At 43.2% G+C, this 13573-nt stretch overlaps 1 protein-coding gene across 1 annotated transcript in view; it reads right to left on the bottom strand.

Annotated features, from left to right (window-relative positions):
- The window catches only part of rbpj (recombination signal binding protein for immunoglobulin kappa J region), a 42192-nt gene that overhangs the window by 3321 nt on the left and 25298 nt on the right, over window positions 1-13573 (bottom strand). Inside the window, exons 3-10 of the mRNA XM_022764178.1 lie at window positions 7163-7258; window positions 4062-4227; window positions 3603-3777; window positions 2802-2939; window positions 2366-2478; window positions 1557-1697; window positions 958-1113; window positions 713-816 (exon numbers count right to left, since the gene is read on the bottom strand). Of these exons, the coding sequence (XP_022619899.1) occupies window positions 713-816; window positions 958-1113; window positions 1557-1697; window positions 2366-2478; window positions 2802-2939; window positions 3603-3777; window positions 4062-4227; window positions 7163-7258 (1089 nt within the window). The remainder of the gene's footprint in view (window positions 1-712; window positions 817-957; window positions 1114-1556; window positions 1698-2365; window positions 2479-2801; window positions 2940-3602; window positions 3778-4061; window positions 4228-7162; window positions 7259-13573) is intronic.

Below are 13573 nucleotides of genomic sequence, written 5' to 3' on the forward strand. Positions count from 1 at the left end.
TAGGTCCCAGTGTTTCACTGTCATTGGTCACTGTGGTGTCCTCCCTTCATGTCCTCCCCTCCATGTCTCTGACTTACTGCTTGGTGGGTGGTACTGATAAACACATAAAACTTAATTCGGCTATAAAACTCAGCATGACAGAGGAAAAACCAAGATAATGACATTTTACAAGTGAAACACTGAAGTATTTTAGCTCTTAAAAAAGTTTTTGACTCACTCAAAAACATTGAAGACGAGAAGGAGAATGAGGATTATACATTTCGACTTATATGATTAAGCACCAGCTACATCATTAACGCTGAGATGAGTATTTATTACATGCATTAGGGCGGCTGTGCCCATTACGCATTCACAGCGTCTACAGCATTAAGTCTGCAAGGCATTTTGAAAGCTTTGGATTACAATAAGTTATTCACATTTCCATTATATTCCTTAAACCTAAAGCCCATTGCTCTCTATGCCTGTAAGATGTAATAAATCCTCATTTTAGTTGTAATGGATAATTTGTATGGTAATGGGGGAAAAAAGGAATTTTCTTATTTATATTATTTTGCGCAAGAAATGGTAAAAGAAAAGTCCTTCCAGTACCCTGGTAAATCACTTTGAGCATTAAACGCAGGAGAGAGGGTGGACAGAAATACAACACACCGCAATTAAATGACCTGAGTCGTAGATACCCCGTAGGAAACATGAAACAGGAGGAAAGACGCACCTGTACATGGTCTCAGCCTCGACGTCGCCAAACCAGACCCGAAGATTTGGAGTGAAGTTCTGTCCTGTCAGCTCCAACATGGCGACATCCCCTCCACCGTTTAGCTGCGCACAAAGAAGACAATTTGTAGGAAACGTGCTGATAGAAAACACACATACAGATACAGACTGGACAACGAAAGTAAAACAAAGGGTTAAGTCTGCTGTTGTTGGGTTGTGTATCCTAACACCTCTCTCTGTGTGTACCTGTAAGCTCTCTACCACAGGCACGGGGGTGACAGGCGAGTGGACAGGGCCCATGCCCTCGTAGAAAGTGTATTCGGCCTTGTCTGTGCTGATGATTGTCCAGGAGGCGCCGTCGTTGATCATCTCCTTGTTTGGTTCCTTTGGGCATGGAGTGGCCTAGCAGAAGAGGGGAAATGATTACATATGACCTACATTGCACATGAGGGGCCGAGATAACCACCAACAATTGCACCACAATCATGACTACTTTTCTCAGGACTGCAATCAAGTGTCACTCTTTTGACTTTACAGCGGTCTAAATAAGTAAAGAAAAAACGCTGGAGGAGAGTGGACCACACACTGTTCAAAGAAAAGAAAAAATGGCTCACTATCTTAAAATATCCGCATACAGAATAATAAAGACAAAGGATAAATGAAGGAATTGAGCTCAAATTCACTTTCACAGAGATCACTGTCTACTTCAGCATGCTGAAGCAATCATCTTCAATCATCTGTCTGAGATTGACTCGATCTGAGGAAGTAATGACCTCGACCCCGAATTGAGCAAAAGAGATGGCAGATGTGAGAGTGTGTAGAGTGTGTGTGGGTGAGACACTGACTTGAAACTGGATGATCCTTTCTTGGGAAAGGCACAGGTACATGCGTTCTGTGTCCTTCAGGTAGAAGGCACACTTGTGGAGCTGAGAGACGGGGTCGTCTGCGTCCAGCAACGCCGTCTGCTTGTCCACCTTGCGGATGATCTGAAAGGGAAAGAGCAATAAATCAGCTATTAGCGAAGGTAGATGGAGGAACGGAAAGAGTGTGTAGGGGAGTATGAAAAAAAACAGGCAAGAGGAAGGACAGGGGGAAGTTAAGGACAAGTGTACAAGACAAGGAAGAAATCGAAGGAAGAGAAAAAAGAAAGTCACATTAGTTGGAAGGAAAGGAGGGAATGAAGACAAGACAGAAAGGAAAGATGAAAACTGAATAGTTGCTTTATCAAATCTCTAACAACTAATGACTAAAATAAATGGAAACAGCAAATGGACTAAAATGATAAATGGAAATGAGGAACTTTCTCTGGATAAACAAAAAGGTCTTTATGTTACCTTTTGTTAAAGGAATAGCTCAACATTTTCAGAAATACGCTTACACACTTTACATAAAGACAGGAGACAGAGGTCCAGCACCTCTGCAATCACAAATTATACAAGTTATATCCTGTTTGTTTCATCCTTAAAGAAACAAACGTGTAGGAATGACAAGTTGCAGGTTTTCCAGGGACTGCACATACTATATTTTCTAACTGTCAAACTATTCCTTTAAATACTCCTTATTTACAATGTTTTTTTTAGCTTTATCTTATTCCTTTAGTAATCTTTCTATTTCTTGTAGATCTGTGTAATGCCAAACGGCGCGTTTGGTTTACCAGTCTGGGCAGGGCCATGCCGGTGACAGAGCAAACCAGCTTGACCGTCTGGCCGTAGTGGATGTAACCGTCTCTCACAGTGAACTCTTCTCCTTCTGACTCCTCGTCATCCACTGGAGACACACGATGCAGGAGAGAAGAAGTCAGTGCTGCAGCGAGCCGCCCAACAACTGTTTCCCATACACTCAAACCCACATTCAGTCAATCAATCACTCTCTTTGTCTGTGATGAATCAGCTGTGTAATTACTACGTACAGCCGGGATTTATATTTACATTAAACAGAGACAGAGAGAGACGTGAAGTTGACAAGCTGTCATCAGATTGTCAACACTTTACTCATGTTGAACCTCTTTAATGATTTGAAGCCTCTCTAAATACATTCAATCATTTTCTTTTCTTTTTTGTTTAGTGTTTGTGCTTATGGATAAAACTTACACAGGTGGATGTAGAAGGCGCCCCACTGCTGGGAACTGGCGTGAAAGTTGCCGCCCTCCACGTGTAAATAGCGCGTGCTGACCGTTTGGGACCGCAGCCGGTTGAACAGTGCCACTTTGGTCCCTGATGCAATGCACACTGTGGACAAACATGAACGAGACACTGACAGATTTACATAATGACCCAAACATGGCTGACATGCTGCTTGCAGGTCAGCTGTGTTAGCACTGTGATAACAGGTGAGAAATTAGAGGTGACGGGCGCAGTACATGTGTACTACATGTGAACTAACAGACACTCAAATGCAGCTACACTGCCCTCTAGTGGCTGGAAATAATACTACTACTAATCTGTTTATCCAGCACCTTTCAAAGAAAAAGAGTTGGTGTCCATTTAAAATACTAACAAAACTAGAAAAAAGACAGACTCTAATACAAGAATATAAGATTAAAAAAAATAAGTGAAATAAGTGAATACATCAGCAATATCCAAAAACTTTCTGACTGAAATTCAAATTAAGATTATAAATATAAGATCCGATTAGATTTTTATAAAACTTTTGTGCTTTTATACCGTTTATATCCATTCTTAACAGTTTTCTGTTCACATTTTTTCCCCTCTTTTAATCCTTTGCTCTTTCCATGTTGGTTTTCCTTTAGGATAAGGTGTCTGCGTTGGGATGTGTTTCAAAACTATGTCGCCATTTTGGCCGGGGCTCTCTCTGAAAGAGACTCCGCTCTCCAGGACTTGCAGTATGAGTCTAAAACAAGGTGATAAAAATGTGTGGGAAAACAAACTCACAGTCAGCGTTTTTGAGGGACTGTTTCTTTTTGGAGGGCTTGGAGATGACTTTGATCCTCTTGCTGAGGAAGACACCGATATCAGCGCTGTTGCCGTAGAACATCTTGACGGACAACATGAAGTGCTTTCTCTTGTCGGAGTCGGATATGTACAAGGTTTTGGCTGTGCAATAATTCTGGGAGGACATGACAGAGAAAAAGCAAAACAGAGATATATGATGAGAGTCAAAAAATAGCAGCTTTTTAAACATGTTACATGTTTGTCACCATTGACAGAAAATAGCTGGAATTATTAACTTTGAAACACACTGCAGGCATATGAGAGACTTCCTGTATTATTAGCGTAAAGTGCCTGGAGGCAGGGTGTGTAGCTAGTAAGTTTCTGTGTGAAGGAAGGTAAATAAAAGGAGTGAAAGTGAGTGTGTGTGTGTGTGTGTGTGTGTGTGTGTGTGTGTTGTACCTTTCCCTCTAAGTTAAGCTGTTGCATTTCTTGGTCGCTGTTGCCGATGCCGATGAAGGCACAAGGCTGCGACTCCTGCTCGGAGCAGCCGTCTCGCTCCATCTGTTCCTTCTTTTTCTTCCATCCGCTGCCCATCAGGTAAACGCAGGGGGGAGGGCAGAAGAACCTGGACACAGGGTCAGATATTCAAATCCCTGAAAGCCACACTCTTTACCTTCAGTAATAATGAGGCGAGCAGTTTTATGTATTTTGAGTAGAGCCACCTGAGTAGCTAAGTAGGTGCCACATGAGATACCAAATGTTTGTGACCTCATTTGCTCCTGTATATAACCTTTCAGCCATTACTGTAAATATAAGTATGTTTTTAATCCACTTGCCTGGTTGAAAAAGAAAAAGAAAAACATCTGCATGACAGGCAAACATGCTCAGAAGGTTTTGGGATAAAATACATTATTTGTTATCTAACTAGAAAATCAAATTCTTGGTCAGTAATGGAGGAGAGAGGACAAAACCACTGTATTTGACGAATACAAAAAACAGGCTTAACACCTCTTTAAATAGCACAGACTGAACAACTTGCATCTCGTCATTTACACCAGAAGAGGGCAGAGCTGTTCCAAGCTTCAACAAGAGCCAGACACTTTTATCCACTTACTGTTCATTACAATTCAACTAAACCCTCTTTCCTCAAGCTGTCGTGCCTAATTTAACAGATGTCACCGTGATCAGTCCAGCGTGGAAATGATACGCTGAGAAATATAAACTAGCACTTCAAAAGGAAAGGCAACTTTTTTATTTCCATTTAACAATGACTCTCCCTCTCCCTTGAAATGCTTCTGTCTCTAATGTCAAGACAAGAACTCCAGAAAGAGAAATGACAACTTCAGTCTTGTTAAAAGTGAAAATCAACTCATCAGTGAACCAGTGCACTTCAAATAAATCGATGTGCGTCAGTGTGGAACTGGAAAGCGACCCATTTCGCAACACTAGTGTCTGTCTCTGTGGGTGTTTGTCTACTTTCACCTCCTATAAACAGCACAGACAGAACAAGGCAGCTACAAAAAAAAAAAAAAGAAAAGAAAAAAAAAAAAAGGGAGGGAGATGGCACATTTGCATTCTTCATGCGCCCACTTTCTTGGGCTCTGCTGTTATTATAAGACTGAAGTAATCAAAGGTGCGAGACAGACACAGGCACAGGCACAGGCACACACACACAGGCACACACACACAGGCGCACACACACACAGGCACACACACACGCGAACTCTGCGGGGGTTTTACAGGCCAAAGGATGTTGAAACACTAACACGCTCGCAGAAATCCCTTTGGGACTTGCTCAGCAGTCTCATTCTGACACTTGTCTGTGGTGCGGCTGGATGGTCTGTTGGCTACAGATACTTACCTAAATTTAAGCCCTGCATTGGCATGTCATTGAGCAACTCACAAACCGGCGACACTGAGAGCTGATCCTGTATAAGTACGCGTATGTGACTTGAGTGTTTGAATGGGCTCCCTCTCACCGCTGTCACTTTAACTGCACAAGACAGCTAAAAAATTATCTGCGGAATTCGTATCAGTCTCAGCCTCTCTCCCCTCCGTCTTTCTTCTCCCGTTCTGCTCCAAGTCTCTGAGGTGTCTGTGAGTTGGCTTGCAACAGCTGATTTACCAAGAGACGGGCCCTGATGAGATCGCAAGCAGCGCTGCGGCTCGGCCAAGAAAACACAGAGCAGAAGAGAGTTGCAAAATGAGCAAGAGGTGGGGGGGTGTGTGTGTGTGTGTGTGTGTGTGTGTGTGTGGGGGGGGGGGGGCTATAAAAAGTTTGGTGAGAGGTAGAAAGGTGAGAGCAGAGTTACAGGAAGGGGTTTGAGGAAGAAAAGACGAGTGACAGGGTTCAAGAGAGCAGAAGAGAGAGATGGAGGAAAAGAGAAGAGGTTGCGACAGCCAGTGATAACCCTTTACTCATCTTTGAACTGTAGAACCTGTTATAGCCATCGCATGGAAATTGCAGCAAAGCAAGACAACAGGTTCAGTTCAGAGACCTGTATCCTCTCGTCCTTCAACCTGTACAACTAAATTCTCCATGGTTTCACCAGGACTTTGCCCCTGGAGCCATTTATCTCCCGTATTGCCATCGCTCCTATTTCCCCGCTCCCTGCGGCCTTCACCTGAACCTGGCCTCATACACGAGGGTCGCCGCTCGTTTCCTCCTCTTACCTCTTATGATATGGGAGGTCAGAAGGGTCAAGATACCTACACTGGAATGTGTGTTTTTCATTGACTCACTAACCTGACCATAAATCCTTGCAATGAATGAGTCAACTTCTCAAAGGTGAAGGAAGACGAGGGCAAACTTATTAAACGTCGTATCGTATCAACATTTTATTACGTGTGATGTTGAACTTCTACTTTGGTTAAAACAACAAAGAATCCTAATCGGAGTGAGACACGACAATGGTCAAAATTAGATTATAAAAAGCCTCATTTTATTTTACCTTAAAGGAATAGAATAATAGGAACATTTTGAGAGTTAAATGGGAAAAGCTAATTTTCATCTGCAGTCCCTGCGGCAGAGCACAATCAAAAGATATGCACAGCGACAGAGCTGCACTTAATACACACAGTAGTACATCACACACCCTCCATGTCAAAGTATGTGCATCTGGTTAGTTTAGCTTAGCGTTATGACTGTAAAACAGGTGGAAACTACCAGCCTGCTCCGGGCCAAGAACAAGTCAGGCACATAACAACAATTTGTTTTTAGACTTTGAAAATGTATCAAATTTGTTTAATTTGCACAAAAAAATCAGTTATGCTAAGCTAAGCTAACCAGCTGCAGTCTATTTACCCCACAGAAATGAGTGGTATCAATCTCCTTCTCAAACTCTCAGCAAGACAGCAAATATTTTATTTCCCAAAATGATGAGCTATTCCTTTAAGACCAATAAGAAATCAGTCTGTGCAGTGTTCATCTCAGATGGGACAGTGATCCAGAGAGTTCAGATACTTGTAAAACTGTGCGATTTCCCATCTATGAACCTCCAAGGATTAGCAGAGTCTGGAGAAACCTTGATAAATGGAGCTGCTGTTTATATTCAACTCACCTTTTCTCATTGCCATAGGATTTCTGTGCAACTTTCGCGTGCAGGATCATGACAGTTTGGTCGCCTCGCTCCTTCAGGTAATTCCTCATCGCTTCTCTGCGAGATGGTAAAAGGGGAGACAGAAAGAGAGAGAGAGACAGAGGTTCATTAACAGGTCACTTTGTTATCCAGCAGATGAGGTGAAGTGACACTGGGTGTGTGTTGAAACCTCTGGGGTCGGATCGTCCTGACGGTTTTTAAAAGGCAACACTTCAGTGTAGATGGATAAAAAATAAAGAAAAGTGTTCAGTATGGAATGAGAACATTTAGAAACACACACACACACACACACACAGTACAGTCAGTTGCAATGACCTCTGGAAAGCCTCAGAGCTTGCATGTCCTGCTAGCCAAAAAGCTATGTTCTCCCCCAGCTGGGTCCATTTGAGGTGGGGGTGGGCTGAACCGTTAATGACCGGCTCATAGGGACAGTGAGAAGCAAGGGAAAGGAACACGAGGGAGAAGGGGAGAGACAGAGAGGCAGAGAAGGAGAAGGGGTTGGGAGAGGGAGGTAAAGAAAGAAAAAGAGAAAAGAAAACACCAGAGCTGAAAAAACAAAAACAACTGAGCTGAGCTCACCAGCAAAGATTCCTCATCTCGTGTCAAAATGTTGCAAGGTCCGCGCTCCAATTACTTCTGTCAACTCCGCCAAACCCTCCCGCCTCCCCTACAACTCCCCACCTCCTTTACACAAACAAGCCAAAATGTATTTTAATATTTTGGGAGAGCGGTGAAGATAACGCTGAGCTGAGAAGCACGGGGGTCAAAGATCAGGCTTTAGATGCACAATTAAGAGACATCACATGCGCGGACATTAACACAGTCCGACCGAGTCTGCGCACACGCACAGATGTCGGTGACACCTGACACGCCAGGGTGCTCAGAGGGCTTCCCACACACACTCTCACACACACACACACACACACACACAGCTTTCCACTCTGCCACGCAATACTGGTCCGCATGCTCGGGTTAGACAGGGCCTTTGTTATGAAAAGCAAGGGGCCCCTCACAGTGTGTGTGTCTGTGGGAGAGGGGGGGGGGGAGAGCACACAGAGGAGGGGGGGGTAGCTGAGAGGGTTTGCGGTTCATCCATTTCATAATGGACTGGGAAATGTTTTATTTCTCACTTCACTGTGTGATGAGACGATTATTTTTCTGAATATTAAGGTCTCAGAGCAACAGCAAATTATGCTCTGTTGTTTATTCAGTGTTTGCTACATTACTGACGGGCAGCAGCTGTAACTGAACATGATGGAGGTACGATCCTCGAATTCCAAACATTTGAGGCCATTTAACTGATCCGATGCAATCTGATACCATCTAACCACCACATGGAGAAAATTATATCAAGCCAGGGAAAGGGGTGAAAGCAACTTCAGCCAAATTCGTTTAAAAGCAGCGGTTTGATGAAAACATTTCTGATATATTTGATGGATGCTTAATTCACTTGTTTTTCTTTTGTTTACAGTAATTGACATAACCTTTCTCTGGGGCTTAAGTGAACAACACACACACACACACACACACACACACACACACACACACACACTAAGCCAAGGGAAACTCCTGAGCTGATTGCTCTCATTGATTAAATTGAGAACACACAGTGCAAACCTGCTGATGGCAGGCCAGCAGGGCATCTCTGACGGTGCCTGTGACCTGCTGGTCTTACAGGTGATATCACAGATAAAGTAACATCCAGCACGCACGCACACACACACACACACGCAAGCTTTCTTATTCATGATCAGTATCCGTATATTCATATTAGCATTGACAAAAAAAAAGTTAATCAGCAACTACTGTGATCATCTTTCCCACATCTCCGTCATATGAGAAAGCAACAGTTGGGATACAGACAGGAAACATGTAGAAACAGAGGTATGATGATCAATTAAGGCCCCTGGCATCAACCAAACTGGGGATATTATGGTTGTTTGGTGTACATCTTAACCAATGTGAAAAATGTTACATAGCCCCAGATTCCCAGTTATGAGAATTCGATGCTTTTCTTTGACTTATGTGACAGTAAGCTGAACATCTTTGGGTTTCAGACAGCTGATCGAGCAAAACAAGCACGAAATGAAATGAAGACAGTGAGTGGAGGGTTAACCAATAATGAGAATAATTGCTGTTGTAATTCATATCAATGGTATATTTCCAAAATCAGGATTTTATATATATATATATATATATATCCCATTTACCACCAAGTAACTAAACTGCTGCTGCTGTGAAAAAAACACTTTTGCTAACATTCCCATTTCAACACCATCTTGCAAACGTTGTTCACATTCGCCAATTCCCCCCAAAGAAGTTGAAAGATGAATCAGCCACACGCCACTGGCTTCATGAACGATGTTGTTTTACATTCAGATGAAAAACCACAAGTAAATATTCAAATACATTTCCTCACAGTTCCTTTATGACACCAGAATCTATCGTGTCACAAGGTTATGTGCGACAGCTTGTGGTTAACACTGTCACAGAGCTCAGCAAAACCGTCCCACTGCCGCTGAGTCGGGGAAAGACCATTCCCTCTCACGACAGACGTGCATCACTCACAGGGGTTCTGATAGTCACCACAGTTCACTAAAAGAACCTCTGAGAAGATAACCAAGATGCCCCCAACATGTGGCAATAATCAAATGGCCTGTGATCCAATGAATAACATAACCCCAGTGGTGGGTCCTTCTTTACAAATGTGTGTTGTGCAGCCAAGCATTGTTCAAACCCACAGGATTGTATTTTAAATTCTAGTGGGGAACCCAAGGTTTACAAAGATACCAAATATGTCCGGCTGCATTTTGGGGAAATGTGTATAACATGATGCACAAGACATGTAAAATCTTTCCATCTGATGCGGCCCTAAAAATCATGGCTATTGGGGTTTGAATATTTAATAAGTGTAAAAATAAAAGTAAATATTTGATGAAGTAGACACAGTATTTAGGTGCGACATGTCATACAGTGGGGATTTTATTTTTTTTCCCAACAGATCTAAGAGCGATGGGGAGAATCAGGGAGAAATCAAGATTTCAAGAGATTAAAAACATATGCAAAACAGGGGGAAAACAATTACCCAAACATGACTTAATGGCAATGACACACCCAATGACACCCATAATAATAGCAGGGATCAGAGACGGGTATAACAGGGGCGTCTGACTAATCACTCATCTCTTACACAAACTGAAACACAGGAACACGCACACTCTCAGATAGAGATTACATCTCTTCCTGAGCGCTGAAGACGGGAAGGAGAAGTGAGAGAGACAGTGACCAGTGCACAGCTGAACTTCCTATGCGTGCAGACACACAAGCTGAAAGAAATTCAGACACGTACAAATGCATATAAACAAGCTCATAAAAGAGAATCAAAATATGCATATAAATAAAAAGGATAGGATAAAGTTGAAACACTCAAATTATGGATATATCTAGAGGGTGATTAACAAAATAATACAAGCTGGAAAATCAATACTTATTTCATTTGATTTCATCAGAGGCAGGAAGTGAGGGTTATGGCCATTTCAATCTTAACGGAACAAGACACACACGCACGCACGCACGCACGCGCACGCACACACACACACAAAGCCACATCCACATGTAATATAAAAAGTAGCATGCAACCAGAGACGAGCGATGACATCACAGCCATGCATCAGAGCAGGAAAAAAAAAAAAAAACTAGCGGTTTAGCAGCTACTGCAATCCAAGCAGATTTGTGTTGTAGATGGTGGCTGTTTACTAACAAGATGCTTATTCAGGCCATATATGCAACATGCAGGTAATAAAAGAGAAAAGGAACTGAGTCAGACAAAGATAGACAAGAAGCAAATGATATGAGAACTTCATGTAAGTGGCAGGTTCATCTCTGTAGTGCTTTATTTCGATTGAGAAATTTTGCTAATGAGCATCACGCAATGAAGAGGAGAAGGAGAAGGAGAAGAAGAAAGGATGACAGAGGTACAGATAGAGAGAAAGAAGAGAGATAACAAAGAATAACAGAGAAAACCAAAATGAAATACTTGACAAGTGAGACAAAAATGTGCCAGACAGATTTACAAAAAGAGACATATTCGACTGCAGGCACGACGGGGGTCGGCTGAGTGTGTGTGTGTGTGTGTGTGTGTCTGTGTGAGAGAGAGAGAGAGAGAGAGAGGAGGGGCTAGGTTAAGCCAGGCTACAGATGCAGCGGAGCAGACAGGCATCTGTCCTGTACATCTGCCACAGCGTCTACAGCAGAGTGGAGCCGTCACAAGACCCCCTGTGAACACACAGACACACACACACACACACACTCTCACACACACAGAGTGGCGAGGCATGCTAATACACACGTGTACTGTGAAATAGCTCAATTAAGATGATCAGACTGCAATTAGTGTGCGCCTTTGTGCATCACAAAAGGTAGATTACACACATCCGTTGTGTCTTGGGTCCGTGGCTTGGGTTAAGACATTTACCATCAGCCACTTCAGGCTGCTCAGCCTCCTTCAAAAAGGTTTTCTCCATTTATGAAGTGACCAACAGAAAAGTGCCGGTTCAATGTTTGACGTCTGACCTCCAGAAATCCCCTGTGAGCCTCTAAAATACTGTTAGGAAGTTGTCCAGAACAACAGGATCTTGCAATCTTGCAGCAACGTTTACAAGATCTCAGCTCTGATATCTTACTATTTGAAAAGAGTACAAGAACAAAATCTAGCACATTCTGTCACAGTGGCAAAGGTGTGGGTTGTCTAATAGCCTGCAGCATCAACAACCAATGAGGTAAAAAAAACAAACGTTTAGAAAGTCTATACAATGAAAGCTGAATGGCAGATTAAGTTGATTTGAGACCGAAGGTGCACTTTTGAACCAATCGCACGCTTCATATTAATAAGATAAGAGGGAAAACATGCAAAAGAAAATAATTCAAGAACAAGAAAATTTTAATGCAAGCATGTGATTTCAGACCAAACAATGGCCTGGGCCAAATCAATTGTCATTGGGGTTTTATCTCTGTCTGAATTTTACAGTTTTTGAGAAAGAAGCAGATAACCAAAAAACAGTTTCTATAGAGCGTTTCCATCTGAGGCGATGGATTCTGCAGAGCTGGCCCTTCCTCCGTTGTTTGGGAGAATAAGCCCTTGAAGGGGCGGCTCCCCGAACAGAAGAGGCAGCTTATCCAGCCTGTATGCTCATGTGTTGTGTCGGTTTGTGTGTAGATTTGTGCATGTGTATCTGTCTGAATCTGAGATGTGTGTGTGTGTGTGTGTGTGTACGCGAGTGCGTGTCTGCGTGCGCTCGTTTCCAGTGTATGTGTGTCACGTATTGTATTTCCAGTCGAGTAGCCTTCCTGACAGGGCGGCCCTGCAGGACCCGGAGCTTTAGCTGCCCTAAAAAGCCCCTGCAGGACGGCGCACCATTTTAGTCGTCTGTGCTGCTGCATGACAGAAAACCGTGGGGCTGTTGTTGCTGCAGGAAGGGGGACAAGTGGGTGGGTGTGAGTGAACATGCAGACATGAGGACACTGAGGCAGATCTATGGAGAAAAACACAAAGAACAAAACACCACGATACACATGGGTACAAAGACACACACAGTTAAGGAGTTGTGCCTTTCAGCTCTTGGGTAAAGAGTGTTTTGTGTCCGTCATATTTCTGGCCATCGAAACCATCAGACAAATGGAGGGGCCAGTGCAAGCCAGCGCACTGGCAGCACATGAATGAAGAGGGGGACACATCAAAAGGTGCTGGGGCCCCTTTTTCCAAAACCAAGCTCGGCTGTTCCAGGCAATATGCAACCCCTCATTTTCCCCGCTGAGCGCCACACGCAGAAGACGAGCACATACACACACACGGGCAAACCCATGCCCGCTCCCAGTAACAAAGAGAAACACCAACAAGCAAACAAGTGCATATACACGCACACACACACACACACACCCATTTACCCCATAAAAAACACACACACTCACACACAAGCCTCCAGAAGCAAGCCACAACATCCATCAACATTCTCTGTTCACCCAAATGTTCCTCCAAATGACTTGGAACAAACTTGAGAGGAACAGAGTAATCAAAAACTTGCAGCGCTGCTCGACCAAATTCTGCTGAATGCAAGGCTCAGCACGGTGCACACGGAGTGCAAGTTTAGACTGCGAGTCCTCTGGAAGGGTGAATTATTGCCTTTCTGGCATGTTTCTCTACAAACAATTGCAATACATGGAGGTTTATTTCCACACAAACGTATTAAAGCAACGTCTCAGAGGATTCTGGAGTGAACAACTACACAGAGACCTAACGAATAAACAATCAACAGCATAACAAATATGATGTAATGTGGCAGGGGTCAACAGATACCAGCTGTTCGACTCTAAAAG

Source organism: Seriola dumerili, unplaced genomic scaffold, assembly GCF_002260705.1.
Source record: "Seriola dumerili isolate Sdu_G_001 unplaced genomic scaffold, Sdu_1.0 BDQW01000531.1, whole genome shotgun sequence".
NCBI lineage: Eukaryota > Metazoa > Chordata > Actinopteri > Carangiformes > Carangidae > Seriola > Seriola dumerili.